The sequence below is a fragment of the Danio aesculapii genome, chromosome 9, assembly GCF_903798145.1.
Source record: "Danio aesculapii chromosome 9, fDanAes4.1, whole genome shotgun sequence".
NCBI lineage: Eukaryota > Metazoa > Chordata > Actinopteri > Cypriniformes > Danionidae > Danio > Danio aesculapii.
The window spans coordinates 36,158,365-36,174,509 of record NC_079443.1 but is presented as its reverse complement, the minus strand read 5'-3'; the positions used below and the strand labels follow the sequence as shown (position 1 = coordinate 36,174,509).

Below are 16,145 nucleotides of genomic sequence, written 5' to 3'. Positions count from 1 at the left end.
AACATTGAAACAAACTGGAAAAGTTGGTGGTTCATTCCACTGTGGCGACTCCTAATGAACAAAGGGACTAAGCTGAAAAGAAAATGAATTAATGTTTTGGAAACACCACAAGCTGATGACACCTGCTGGTCAAAACCATGTAAATGCAACAAAAACTCAAGCCAAACATAAATAAAAACTGTTTTTACAAACCCATTGCAAATATTGTAATCCTGTAACTGCAACTGGCTTATAAATCTAATTAAACTAAATCCAAATTAACCATGTTTATTTAGCTAGAGCAGGAGTGCCCACACTTTTTCAGCATGCGAGCTGTTTAAAAAATGACCAAGTCAAAATTATCTAGCTAATATTAAAATGCAAAACATATATTTATTTATAAACATATTGAGAATTATGTATTTGTACAATATATTATTGTATCTTGCAGAACTGTATGAACCCATATTGTGCAATAGCCTACAACTCTGTACATATTTTTGTCATTACATTACTCTGATGACTTGCACCGAATGGAATCAGCCATGGGAGCATAGTCCAGACAGTAGCCGCTATAGTTTTGGAGCACTTAGCGAAGTTGGCATGGTTTTGAGTGAATGGGTGGTCACCCATGCGTCAAAATTGGTTAGATATCAGACTGGCTGCCCTATATATGTCAATCGAACAACAAATTTCAGTGAGGATGGATGATAGGCTGTCGTCTATTTTTTTTAATGCCATGCGATCTATCCACGCTACCTTTGGCATCGACTGGTAGATCTCGATCGACATATTTGGCACCCCTAAGCTAGAGCATCATTAGTGTCTAAACGTGAACAATTAATCTGTGCTAAATTTAAATCCACTGGGAAAAAATGTTTTAGCAATCTTTAATCAAAATGTAACCAGTTGCTTCAGCTCTTTAATGGCAGTTCTTCTCTGATGATGTCAGTTTGACGGTTTAGGCGAAGTATATATAGCCACACCCCTCCAACCATTAGTTTGTCACTAGAGAAAGATGAGAGGAGGAGCACAAAAATAAAACCCCACCCACTACTTAGTATTCTGTTTCATACTGAATTGACAGTTTGAAGCAACTTCTGTCTCACAGACTTTAAGTTTTAAGTTTCTGTGTAATATACATTCAGGGCTTGTTATGGGAGTCTGATCTCAATAGGCCAGTAAATAGACTATTAGCTGCTTTTATTTGTTTTAATTATATAGATGTCTTATAAAAATGGCTTTAATCGACACCCTACGTAGTAAAGTTTAATTTACTTTAATAATGTGACCTTGCTGCTTATGGTCCTCAAATTGGTCCTTCTGCATTTAAATTATGTTCTACCAACCCTTTTCACATTTCTGGATTTCTCACCAGTGGAAGTTGTTAAAGTTGGGCAAACTTAGAGTGCATTTTGTCAAATATTAAAAGAAAAACACTTGATAAAATGTTATCAAGACTTGCAGAAACATGCAAAAAAAATTGTGAATTGAGAGTAATAACAGCAGCCAGAAGAGAGAACAATGTCAAATTTACTGTTCCACCAATAGATGCTGCCTTAAAAACACCACTTCTAATCCAACTCTCCAAATTTGTTGAACCTATGTCAATTGTAGCCTGGTGTAGTTTTTGCTGCTGTAGCTCATCTGCTTCAAGGTTTGACATGCTGTAGTTATTTGAATTAGTACTTTTTATCAACTGCAACCAGTCTGGACATTCTCTTCTGAATACTGGCAACGATAAGAGCTTTTCAAAAATAGAACTACTTACTGGTCACATGATATTTTATCTTTTCTGGACAGTTCTTTGATGGTTGTGCACATAAATTCTAGTAGAACAGCAGTTTATGAAATACTCAGAAAAGCCCATCTAGCAGCATCCATGCCAGATTCAGAGTCGCTTAAATCAACTTTTCTCCTTATTCTGATGCTCAGGTGAATTTCAGCAGATTGTTTTGACCATACCTAAATCTTTGAGTTGCTGCCAAGCGACTGGCTAATTATGTATTATCATTATTGAGAAGTTAAACACAAAAATTATAAACTGAATTATGTTCTTGAATTGGTTTAAACCTATTATTGGAGACATCAAGAACATAATGGGGCACTAAAATTTATGTTTAAATGTCTTTCCAATAGCGGAACCAAATATCCACTGCAGTTTGAGTTGGATGTGATTTATTTATTTCCCTCACTGAATTGTTCAATTGTCTCTTTGGTTTAGTATGCTTGCCCTCGTCCCATCCAAAAACATGTCCCTTTTCTCATTCTGATGCCCTGTCACTGTGTCCAGATCAAACCCAAGACTTCTCGGTCGCTTCCACTAATGGCAATGCTAGGTTTAACAGCATGTGTGATTGATGTGTTTGGGGCAAAGGCATCTCACTGAATGTTCCTTCAAAATGGATGTTTTCCTCTGAATAGCTTCTCAGACAGCCTTATTTCCTCATGCAAAGTCTTGACCATTTCCATTTAAAATGTGTCACCAAACGTGCATCCCCCTAAAGTTGGAATGCAAAATCAAACAACATGGGATAGCTATATTTAGAGCAGTGTTTAATTGTATTATATATATATATATATATATATATATATATATATATATATATATATATATATATATATATATATATATATATATATATATAATACAATTATATAATTATATAATGGTCAGCAACAATACTCAGGTAGGCTGTAGCCTTGACACCATGCTCAAAGGGTACTAATGGGCCCAAAGTGTGTCAAGAAAATATCCCCACACCATTACACCACCACCAGCCTGAACTGTTGATACAAGGCAGAATGGATCCCTGCTTTCATGTTGTTCGCGCCAAATTCTAACCCTACCATCATCGTACATGTGTAGCAGAAATTGAGACTCATCAGACCAGGCAACTTTTTTCCAATTTTCTATTGTCTAATTTTGGTGAGCCTGTGTGAATTGTAGCCTCAGTTTCCTGTTTTTAGCTGACAGGAGTGGCACCCGTTGTGGTCTTGGGCTGCTGTAGCCCATCCTCCCCAAGGTTGGATGTGATGTGTGTTCAGAGATGCTCTTCTGTATACCTTGGTTGAAATGAGTGGCTGCTGCTCACTGGATATTTTCTCTTTTCTGACTATTCTTTGTAAACCCTAGAGATGGTTGTGCATGAAAATCCCAGTAGATCAGCAGTTTCTGAAATACTCACACCAGCCCGTCTGGCACCAACAACCATGCCACGTTCAAAGTCACTTAAATCACCTTTCTTTCCCATTCTGATGCTCAGTTTAAACTACAGCAGATCATCTTGACCATGTCTACATGCCTAAACGCAATGAGTTGCTGCCATGTGATTGGCTCATTAGAAATTTGTCAAACAAGCAACAAGCAGTTGAACAGTTTTCTTTTTTTTTTTTTTGTTTATTTTACAATATTTAAGTATGAACTTACAGCACAAATAAGGCGTGCTATGTTCTTGTCTGGTCAACAATTCAAACCGTTTAGGAATTTTAAATCTATTTGTGTATGCTTGTAGAACAGTTTGCAATGTCATTTACTTATCTGTAAGTAAAAATTTTACAAATTTTCAAATGACTGCTAGTGACATATTGTAGTAAAGTGACTTACAGAACGTTTGAAGAAAATCAATATTGCATATTGTTTTTAAAGTGAACTATATAGTGAATTTTATAGTTTTTATACTGAATTTTAATGCAGTATGACTACGTAATTCAATAAACATTTTGACTTTCCCTTTGTTACTGCACATGTTCCTTAATTTGTTCTGTCAACTGTAAATTATACAAATAAAATTACTCCTACAAGGTCTTTAAACTATAGCATCACATATAACTTTTAAAAATAACTTTGAAACTTGGTTAATTTATTTTGATGTTAAATCAGTGTAAAAACTTATGCTGTCATGATTTATTGATCTCAAAAAAATCTAATAAAAGAGTGTACTGTGTTGATTGTGGAGGCCCATCATTGATAGTTATGTGTGCATGGTGTCTCAGCAGATTCGCTGTTCAGCGGCCTGGGTTTGGGAGCAGTGGTCGGGCTGGGTTTAGCTGGCCTGCTGCTGCTGCTCGTGCTGGTGGACGTCAGCTGCTTCTTCCTGCGCCAGTGCGGACTGCTCATGTGCATCACCCGCAAGCTCTGCAGCAAAAAGACTGCCACAAGCGGCAAGAGCAAAGAGCTCGAGGAGGGCAAAGCTGCCTACCTGTGAGTATCCCTTCTGTCATTTTCTGCATTCCAATCTATGTAGAAATGTCTACTTAGTGGTATTACAAATGTGTTCAGTGCTGGTTTATGCACGTACTGTGGAAGTTCAGAAGTCAAATGGGTAATGAGTGGCTCTAAAAGTTTAATGCTATTGTGAGAAAAAACATATCTGATAATTAATGTTATTCATTTATTTTACTGCATGTGCTTAGAGCTCTTTTGTTGCATCATTGTTAGTTTTAACAGCAGGGAAATAGCAGAGGAGAGACTTCATTAATTGATGGTAATCTGTCCCATAATCACAGTTTGCACAAAAAGGAATAAAATGATTGATGTTCTGCTTCCTCCAGTGTTGCACATACTGTATATTGTATGATTTCTCAGTGAATATAGGTAATATATTTTGGTGCATTTTGGTGCAACTAAACAGATTTATTAAAAATTAATATTTATTGAAATATTTTTGTCATCAAACATAGAAATATTCATATATTATTTAGAAATAAAAACATAATACATTTAAATTCAAGCAAAATATTGAAGAAAAAAACAAACAAAAACAATTTCAACAAAAAAAATTTGTTTCTTTTGATTTTGCCCTATTTTAAATTTTTTAAATATTTTTCCCTAACATATAAATTCGTGTGTACTATTTTTTAGACTGTTGTTGTAAGTTTGTTATTAGATTAGCTTCTGATTTGGCTTCCGTACTGACTAAACTAATGTATATGCATAAATATGATATTGTAAAGCATCCTATAAAAAATATTAATTTAAAACATAGATTAATGTGTGGTCTACTCATACACCACCTGACAAAAGTCTTGTCGACTATGCAAGTTTTAGGAGCAACAAATAACAACTTCACTTCTAGTTAATAATTTGGTACTGTATCAGAAGTGGCTTATATGATATAGGGCAAAGGCCTCTAGATTACGCTTATTTTACCAAAATAAAATATGATCATGGCTTGTTTTTCAATTATTTGATTAGGACAGTAAGGTCTGACTTTGCTTAGACAAAAGTCTTTTCACTTAACAGGAATAATGTACAATATAGAGTCACGGTGCAGTGGGAAAAAAATAATATTGTGTATGACTCTCATGAGCATGGATGACGACATCCATACAGTACATCTCTACAATGGCTCAAATAACTGATTAATAAAGTCATCTGGAATGGCAAAGAAAGCATTCTTGCAGGACTCCCAGAGTTCAAGATTCTTTCGATTCAGCTTCAATTCCTCTTATCCCAGACATGCTCAATAATGTTCATATCTGGTGACTGGGCTGGCCAATCCTTGAGCACCTTGACCTTCTTTGCTTTCAAGAACTTTTATGTGAAGGCTGAAGTATGAGAAGGAGCGCTATCCTGCTGGACAATTTGCCCTCTCCTGTGGTTTGTAATGTAATGGGCAACACAAATGTCTTGATACCTCAGGCTGTTGATGTTGCTATCCACTCTGCAGATATCTCGCATGCCCCATACTGAATGTAACCCCAAACCATGATTTTTCCTTCACCAAACTTGACTGATTTCTTTGCGGATCTTGGGTCCATGTGGGTTCCAATAGGTCCGATTCATTGGAAAAATCTACCGTCTGCCACTTTTCCAAATGATCAACTAGAAGTCAAGTTATTATTTGTTGCTCTTACAACTGGGACCAACGACAAGACTTTTGACAGGAAGTGTATATGCTAAGCACTTTATATATTATGTAAAAATCTTACCTGTAATTTTAATTAAATTGCTTTTGTTCACTATGTAATGTTATGATTCTTTTAATACCAAGTTTAAAATAATAATAATAATCTTGAATTTAAGCCAGAAGTTATGTTATTGCATTTTTTTTATCTAAATGTAAAATAAAAAAAATTCCACTGAAGTAAATTGTAGTCAGAATACAAAACTTCACATAAATTTTCATAAGACACAGCATTGTTAGTTTTTTTTAGAATTAGTAATGCTATAACACACTACTTACTCTACATTGTATTACATTACTCCTATTCAGGCAATTTGTCATCAGTCTACTGTAAAACATACTGCAATACAAAGTCCTCAAGTTATCCAGCAACAGAAACGACAGTAAATTTTTTCTTTTTTATTATTATTGATAATTATTGTTATTGTCATCATTAATTATGAAGGATGCACGTCAGTGGAGTGCAGTTAGTGTACAGGCTTATCGGGTTGGTTTACTGTAATGAAAACTCATTTGACTTATGCAATCTGTGTTTTTTTTTCCTTTGATGAATTGTCACGTACGTGTTTTGTCTCTGATCGGTGCCCTCTCGGTTCCTGACACAGTTCTTATGTAGACTTTGTCCTCTGATTTGCAGTGTGACTGATCTAAAGTTATGCATTGATAGTGCTGGAAAAACTGTCAGGTCCTGTCAGGTTTACTTGGCTAAAAGTACAAAGAGATTAAGCGCTGTGTTTATCTTCAGCTCTGATAACACAGCATGGTTTTTGATATTCTGGCACATGAGCTATGGTGTTTATCTGACATGCGGCCCATAACTTCCCAAAGCCCTTGTCTAGAGTTTCACATTGTTATAATGGAGATGATGATGAACAGAGGCTGGGTCATATTTAGTGTCATCCTATATGATGAAGAGCCACACAAGGGTCTTTAGAATAATGCACAGCTGTGACTGAGCCTAATGTTCACTACGTTATACACTACAGTGTACATTTATAAACCTAGAGTGGGGCGACGCAGTGGCGCCTGTGGGTAGCATGATCGCTCACAGCAAGAAGGTCACTGGTTCGAGCCTCAGCTGGGTCAGTTGGCATTTCTGTATGGAGTTTGCATGTTCTCCCTGTGTTCGCGTGGGTGCTCTGGTTTCCCCCACAAGTCCAAAGACATGTGTTACAGGTGAATGGAGTAAGCTAAATTAACTGTTGTGTATGTGTGTGATGGAGTGTGTATGGGTATTTCCCAGTGATGGGTTGCAGCTGGAAGGGCATCCGCTGTGTAAAACAGATGCTGGATAAGTTGGCGGTTCATTCCGCTGTGGCGACCCCAGATTAATGAAGGGACTAAGCCAAAAAGAAAATGAATGAATGAATGAAACCTAGAGTGATATTAAAGATAGCACAAAAAGTGTGTATTTATAATCATGTATTTTGTGAGAAACTGAATGGAGCTCAATTTTATCCATTGGGAACTGTTTGGATTATGTGACTTTTTTGGTTAGAGTTTGTTGGAAATATGAAATCCGACTTCAGGAGACTTGTTACAGGCAGAATTCTTTATTGAGACATGTTGGTTGTTCTGCAGTCATACCGTGTCTTTAAGAAGTAAATGAGTCTGCAAATGTAAGACAAGTCTGAAACAAGTCTAGAATAAGTCTGATTTGAGACCGACATGTTTTAGGAGGGGCAGTGTATAGAAAATGGGCATGACAAATTTAAGTTGAAAATCTTGTTTCAGGTTCTTGAATAGATCCTCAGGTTTCACCTGCAATGACCAGACTGAAAGTATCAACCAAAGACACAGGCAGTCATTGGGACCCTGCCTTTAGCATTTGCATCACTTTGGCTCAGCCAGTGCTCAAGAAGCAAAAAGTTTAATGTCTCTCACGCCCCAGCTACTAGAGTTTTAAATTAAATTATATAATTAAAAAACCAAATAATATACAGTAACATTTCAGTTATATACAGTTGAAGTCAGAAATATTAGCCCCCTTGTTTATTTTTACCCCAATTATTGTTTAATGGAGAGAAGATTTTCCACACATTTCTAAACATAATAGTTTTAATAACTAATTTCTAATAACTGATTTAGTTTATCTTTGCCATGATGACAGTAAATATTTTACTAGATATTTTTAGGACACTTCTATACAGCTTAAAGTGACATTTAGAGGCTTAGCTAGGTTAATTAGGTTAACTAGGCAGGTTAGGGTAAATAGCCAAGTTATTGTATAACGATGGTTTGTTCTGTAGACTGTCAAAAATATATAGCTTAAAGGGGCTAATAATTTTGTCCCTAAAATGGTTTTTAAAATTAAAATTAAAACTGCTTTTATTCAAGCCAAAGTAAAACAAATAAGACTTTCTCCAGAAGAAAAAATATTATCCAACATACTGTGAAAATTTCCTTGCTCTGTGAAACATAAATCTAAAAAATAAATAAATAAATTCAAAGGGGGTGAATAATTCTGGTTTCAACTGTATATGTTATTGTTAATTTGGAACTATATTTGAATTATATACATTTTTATTTCTACAAGTTGAATAAGTTTGCTGAATAAGGAATGTGAAAAATTAGTAACACTGTAGCAAACACTGATCATTAGTTTGTTAAATGGTTTGTTCACTATAAACTGAAAATGACAATATGTTTTTATTGCCATAGGACTTATTTTTTATTTAATGAATAAATAAATATGTCAGCCTCGACCACAAAAAAATAAGTCTTATGTTGCATGTGTATATTTTGGAAAATAGCCAAAAGAAATGATATGGATAGATTTTTTAATGACAGAAACCATGTTAATAAAGTCGTCCCTCATTAATTGTAGGAGTAACGTTTTGTAGGAGCCCGCAATAGGTGAAATCCGTGAAGTAGTCAGCTTTATTTTTTACAAATATTAGAGATGTTTTAAGGCTGTAAAACATCTCATTACACTATTTTCTCAGATTGGCATGAATTTTCACACTTTTTTCACGTAACTTTTAACATCTTTTTGCATGTCAAGAAGTCCAACATTTTGTGCGATGGTAAGCATCTTTCTCTGTCTTTTGGGTGCTACCATGCATACCTTTGACTGTGCAGAATGTTTTATTGACATTTTGGGCTTTAGGAAGAAAACTTGCAAACATGGTACAGCACATTAGAGTCTCACTGCATATCGGTCAAAAAGCTGAACACATTCTGTACTGTGCGGGAGACAGGGCACGGAGGAGATTGATTGACAATGGTCTACAGCCAATCAGCATGCAGAACACAATGCGTTAATCAGGACACAGAACACAATGCACTGTTAAAAAAAAGAAAAAAAAAAAGCATATCAAATTGCACTAAACAAACAGCAAAACTGCAAGACCGTGAAAGTTGAACCGCGTTATGGCAAGGGACCACTGTATTAAGAAATTATGTTCCATTTGTTTTGTTTCTAAATTTCCTACTGTAAATATAATTTAAAAACTCAATGTTGATTAGTAGCTTGCATTGGTAGCACTTTAAAGGCAATTTTCTCACTATTTAGTTTTTTTGGAAACTTCAGATTCCAGATTTTCTACTGTATCTCAAATATTGTCCTATCCTAACAAATAAAACATTAATTCAGCTTATTCAAGTGTTGTAAAATCTAAATTTTGGAAAATGTACACTTATGACTGGTTTTGTTGTCCAGGGTCATATATTAAAATGAAACGTGAATGCAAGATGTTTCACAGAGCACTCTACACTAATGCTAGATTAGCCAAAATATAGCCAAATAGAAGTAATACTTAGGTATTACTAAGTATAGGTTAATTACATTAAGTACATTAAGTACATTATAAATAGGTGTCAACAATCTCCAGCAAATCACACACATGTTTTGGTCTTGTGCAAGATTGAAAGTGTTTTGGTCTTAAATATATTTTACTTTTGAAAAAAACGTTTAGCATATCAGCCACTCCAAACGCTCTAACAGCACAATTCGCAATTCCTTTTGGGCCAAATTTGCGTTCAACAACACAGAACGTTGTTGCTTTCACTACATTATTGGCTTGGAGGCTTATTCTCCTTTAGTGAAAACAAACATCTCCACCTTCATATGACAGATGGATAAAAGACATTTCGTGTGTTTAAAGTTGGAAACCTTTATTGAATTATATTGACACTATTGATCTTGAAGCAGAAGAGGAATAAAGCTTTTTTAATTAATATTATTATTTATTTATGACTTTTGTTATTTAATTATTTGCATTTACAGTGTTATTTAATAACTATATCATTTTTATAGTCATTGGTTTTTAGTTGTGAAAAAGCAGACCAGTGTATTACTTCTTTTTGTATGTACTGTATATGATATTGTATCTGCACAAAATGTTAATAAATATATTTGAAAAAAAAAGTGAAACCGTTTCTGCCAAATGCTTAAATGTAATGTAAATGTAATCAAATAACTTCAACAATAGTGAACATGATTTTTCTTTTTAAAACACTTTACCAAACTCAACATTCTGAATGTCAACCAAAGCCACTTTTTCAAGCTTCTCAACATTACATGAAGTTCCTAATACCAACCATTAAAGCAAACTGAGACTCTGGTCTGCAAAAAGTTCCTTAATGTCAATTTCAGCCTTGGTGGAACCACAATGTCCAGCTGTTAATTGAAAATGTGTTTCTGAGCACCCCTGTCAAACTGACCACTGTGCACCTGCCATTTCTGCTTTCCCCACAGGAAATTACCTCTAAAAGAGGAAAACGGCAAGGAGACTCTGAAACCGGACACGATTGAGATCAAACTTCACGGTGACAACAGCCTACACATGACACAGGAGGACAGCAAAGCGTAATGGAGGCCCTGCAACCCTCTAAAAGAACATGCAAAGTGAGCCACCCGGAGACCAATAGCAAGCAAACAAATGAGAATACAAGCAAGAACACGCCAATCAATTGTAAGATCCTTTGTTAGAGACTCCTCGTCGGGGTATCAGAAGAGGCCATGCGAAAACTGCTTTTGTGAAACATTTTTCGAAGGTTGCCGCTCAACAGACAGGTTCCTGTTTATTTGTGCTTGTTCTCGCTTGTTTTCAGTCTTTAGTTTCTTCCTTCAAGGCTTTGCTGTTGCTTTGAGTCTTTGTTATTTGAAGAGGTTTGATCTACGCGGACAAGCGTCACAATTTTTATCTCGCTCTCTCATTCAGTCCTTCTCTGGAATCCGGCCGTTGCACTTTTTTCCAATGTGGTTGCGCAAACACGTCGCTTTTTAATACATCATTTCACTCGAAATTAAACGCGTGGAAACTCCCCACCTCTGTTTGCAGTCCGTGTTGTGTTTTTGGGTGACTGTTTGAGTAATGTGTTTGGGTTTTTTGTTTTTTTTTAAAGCCTTTTCGCCACTGCGTGTCTCACCCAAATGTGAAGAATTTTTCGAATGCTCAATAGCAAAGCGAGGATCAACCACGCTTGACCCCAGACTGAGTACGTGGTGGTCCAGCTAACTCTTCGGACTGAACAATGAATAGATTACAAGTGTTTTTGTGGATGAAAATATGTCCTCGTTTTCAACACTTTTGTTTCATCAATCAAAGGAGCCCTATTTGTGTCATGGATTCATTGTTAAGATATTTCGGAAACAAAAGAGAACAAAAAAAAGTGCTTTTCTTTTCAAAGCGTGCGAAGGAAAGTAGAGTTTGCCAAGTCTTGCATTAAAATAAGGATTAGGAAAATATAAAGAAGAAAAAAAAGATTTTCCAGTGCACAGATGTAAATATAATTGTTATTTCTTTGGAGCATTTCACAAATGAAAAAAAATAAATATGATTCACTACAAATTCTGTCATATTACTGATAAGTTATTGATATTGGCGATCTTTAAAAGGTTCGTTTAAAGAAATCATCAAGAGCTAAAGAAGGGCATGTGCCCAGGAATGTGGGTTTATATGCATCACAGACATATTAGCTGTTTTGGTTATGAAATCCATGCTATTCTCAGATAGGATTTGGTTGAAAGAGATCAGAGGTCTATATGTGATCAGTATCTCAGTGTTGCAATAAAAAAAGGATGGTAATGGCATACTTAGCCGCATGCTCATTTTACCAATCATAGTTTGAAGTAAAGGAGTCTTGATATCCATCATCATGTTCAACATATTGACTTTGGTTTGAGCCAACAAATTTCCCTATATTTTTTGCATTATAGTTCATATACACCAGGCTCTCCTCCACGTTCAGCGCAATAGAACATTGTGGAATGTTGCCCATTTATTTCCAGCAGTCAAAAGGGAGCACACCATAAGCCCAACTGTACTTGTGGAATTCTTGTAATCCAGTGTAATTTTTCTTCTGTAAATAAAAGTGTCCCAATTTAAACCTGTAAGCCATTTGGAGTCTGTTTTTTAAACCATAGCACACACTTCTATTACTCATCACTCGTCTGTGACAGCAACAAGACAAAGCTGTGTTCCATCACCTAGCTAGCTGCCCAGCAGGCGCACAACGTTATAAGACGTTAATATTAGGTTAGATTTAGGGTGTGACATCAGATGAACAAAATTCAATGTCTAACCATTGTCTAAGGACAATGTTAATTTGACGATCAGTAATGATGTCATGATGATATTTGGTTGATTTTAGGTTGTGTTGGAAAGTTACCAAAATCCATTGTTGAGCCAACATCTTAAATCAACATCATATCGACGTCAAGTATTGAAATTTATTTGTCAGGTATGGACACCAAAATTCAACCTCTGATAGACGTCATAGTGGTAATGTCCACACAACGTCAAGCTGTAACATTATTAGATGATTATATTTGGTTGATTTTAGGTTGTGTTAGAAAGTGACCAAAATCCAACGTTGAGCCAACATCTTAAACCAACATCATATTGATGTCAAGTACTGATATTTATTTGTCAGGTATGGCAACCAAAATCCATCATCTGATAGACATAGTGGTAACGTCCACACAACGTCAAGCTGTAACATCATTAGGTATTGACATATGGTTGACTTTAGGTTGTGTTAGAAAGTGACCAAAATCCAACGTCGAGCCAACATCTTAAACTAACGTCATATTGACATAAAACACTGACATTTATTCATCAGGTATGGCAACCAAAATCCATTGTCTGATAGACGTCATAGTGGTAATGTCGACACAACGTCAAGCTGCATCATTAGTAGGGATGCCCCAATTAGGTTTATTTGCCCTTGAGTCCGAGTCATTTGATTTTGAGTATCTACCGAACTCGATCCAATACTTTCATAATAAATTAAAAGAAAAATAAAGAAGAATGAAGAAACAGATCCAGGATGTTCCTTATTTTTTATTGAATTCACCTTATTTTAACTCTGAAAACAAACAGAGCACTTCTGTGGAGTAGCTTGAACAGTCACAAAATAAATAACAAATTCTACACTTTTGGACTTTAGTGCAACCGTAAATATATATTTAAAAATCTAATATAAAACAAGTAGCTCCTCAACTTAAAACACCCAGCAGGCAATCACAAGCTTATATACAGTAGCTCACAGTTTGCTATGGCATCGTTGTCGTCATCAACTTTATAATACCTCCAGACCACAGACTTACTCGTGTTTTCCGCTTCAAGCTGCTTTTGTGTTCTACTTTGTCTGCATTTAACCAATAGCATCTCTGCAACAAAGTGATGTCATGCTGCATGTGTTGCTGTTTCTGTGTGTCAGTCAAGAAAGAGATCTAACTCTGTGCCATCGCATAATATGCGGTTATCTATATTCGAATCCTGATCGGGAGGTAACATCAGATTCCGATCAAGTCTGAAACCACATGATCGGGCCCGATTTCCGATCACGTGATCAGATCTGGTCATCCCTAATCATTAGTTGTTGACATATGGTTAATTTTAGGTTGGATGTTTGACATTGACGTCAGCCTGACTTTGGGTTCGGACATCAGCCTGATTTTCATTTTCAAACAAAATGTAACGTCCCCACAACGTTGGGGTACAACGTCAATCTAATGCCTACAGGGTGACTACAGATTCATCATAAGCATAAAGGCTATTTCAAAATTTGCCAGCAGAAAGCAGACTTTAATATCAATCAATAAACAATCTATAAATATTTCATAGAATATGCAGGCAATCCAACAGTTCACTATTGCAAACTTAGTCCAAAATGCTTTTCAAAAAACCTTGTAAAACTTTGTTGCTGTTTTAAGTTGAACTCATTTTCGGTTATAATATTTAGAAATTGAAGAAGTGAGTGTGTGTGAAACATGGTGAATGCACAGTATTTTATAGGTTAAATGAACATAAAAACAAATGTTGTCAGGGTTTATACATCTTTGACTTTTACAATGAGGTCTGAAAACTAATCTCTTTCTTATTAGAAAATTTGAAGACAATTTTACAGTGGGTAGTAAAATAAATAAAACCAAAAATTTTACTCAAAAGATATACAGTATGAATGGCAAATTCAGGGAAATGATAACCTTAATGTGGTCTCTTATTCTTTTCCAGAGCTGTACTATTGTAGTAATCAGTACTATTTTCAATCAGCATTTCTTTTTACATTATCAACACAAAGTTTTATTATTTTTATGTGTTTGCATATTTTAATTCTAGCATTATTTTTTGATGTTTTTATTTCCATTTTAATTTTAGCAAATTTAACATCTAAATTATTTCAAAGTAGTTAAAAAAAACTTTTTAAATGTATATAGTTTTCTTCTGCTAATTATAATTCAATTTCTGACAAATAGGGGCATGTCATTGTCTTGCATGACAAACTCAATCCATTGTGAGTCTAAATCAGTCATTATAGATGTACTCAGTTTGGTTAGCAGTATTTCAACTCTCTGTGTGGGCGGTAGACAGCAAGAAACCTCACTAGGTTTTGAAACACAGCCAATGAATATGTGGTGTGTGGAGAATGACTGTACTGTTGTTGAGGTTCAATGGTCCTTAAAGGTTCTTGTCCTTGTCCTGGAGCCGGTGACCTGTGGAAATCTTTTGCCCGAGCTTGTTGGAAAGAAACCATCCATGTTTCCTTCGGGGGTCCTGCTGTGTCCTGCACCTTCAAGTGTAAGTACGGGAGCTGTAGTTCACACTCACCTGGGCATTAGTGTCCTTGGCCTCGACTATACGCTGAAAACACTTGGGCTATAATCAGGGTGAACACAGTAGATTATGACTGCCCAACTGAGGGTGCAAACTGCACTTGCCTAAACAATTCACTCAACCCTCTCAGGTTTTTCTAAATGGGTCTGAAATGATGAATGAGAAGATAAAATAAAGTTCAGCCCTGAGCATTTTTAAATTCAGCCAACATTATGCAAGCACATTTGACATTTATGGTTAACATGGGACAAGGCTTACCTTTTTTACTAGCCCCAAGGATGTGATAGTCAATTCAAAAGCTAGTTCAACTCACATCTTGTCAAATGCCCTATTGGGAGAGCTGCTAGATTACAGGTTCCCCACAGACAAGAACTGTGTGTGGCATTTGGTAAGGTGTTACGAACATAAGCCCTGTCTTTGTTTGGTATTAAGATGCATTTTGGAATTTAGATTTCTCTGAGGGGTGGGTAATATCGGCACCTTGATTTGTGAGATTTTTCTGATCTTTCATTTCATTTAATGATGCAAAATAAGATTCAGTATGAAGAAAACTGAAAAAGCTACAACAGGCGCATTCGTTTTTGCTCTAACACTGGATATTTGCAAGAAACAGAAAATTTTTAGTTATCATTTTACTTCAAATCAAACCATTTCAGACTAATGGCAACATGGCTGACTTTAGATATCAGATTTCATACTAATGTCAAATAATGACTTTATCAACATGGTGACTGAGGAATATATAAGGCTGAGAAGAGAAAGCAGACAACCAAACTGAAAATCTTAATACAGGTGTAAATAGTGCTTTAGTATTAGCTTAGCGAATGGTAGCTAGCATTGTGTACAATAAAATAAAGTGGGGTATTTGTCAAGCAAACCCATCATGTAACCTATCTAAGTGCATAGGCAATATATAAAGCCTTAGAATTAGCTTAGCTGATGAGAGCTAGCAATGTGTTTACATTAAAAGTAAGTGAAGTTTTTGTCAAGTATTAAAACCCATACTCAAAACTGTTTCTCTGCATGTAAGCCATCTAAGTACATCGGCACATTAGGAGTAGTAGGGAGCGAGAGCACACATAGACAAACTGTGAGCACACACCTGGAGAAGTGAGGGGAGAAATTAGGGGTTTAGCGCTTTCCTCAAGAGGATCTCAGTTGAGGGTATTGGAGGTGGAAGAGTTGAGTTCAT

General features: G+C 35.8%; 1 protein-coding gene across 2 annotated transcripts in view; it reads left to right on the top strand.

Moving 5' to 3' along the window:
* Nucleotides 1-12,221, top strand: part of ncam2 (neural cell adhesion molecule 2) — a 403,925-nt gene extending 391,704 nt beyond the window's left edge. Inside the window, exons 16-17 of one of the 2 annotated variants that reach the window (XM_056465630.1) lie at nt 3,979-4,183; nt 10,588-12,221. In XM_056465630.1, the coding sequence (XP_056321605.1) occupies nt 3,979-4,183; nt 10,588-10,702 (320 nt within the window). In that variant the 3' untranslated portion in view covers nt 10,703-12,221. Of the gene's footprint in view, nt 1-3,975; nt 4,184-10,587 lie in introns of both variants that reach the window. The other variant, XM_056465629.1, reaches the window with a different exon arrangement.
* The last annotated feature ends 3,924 nt before the right edge of the window (nt 12,222-16,145 follow it).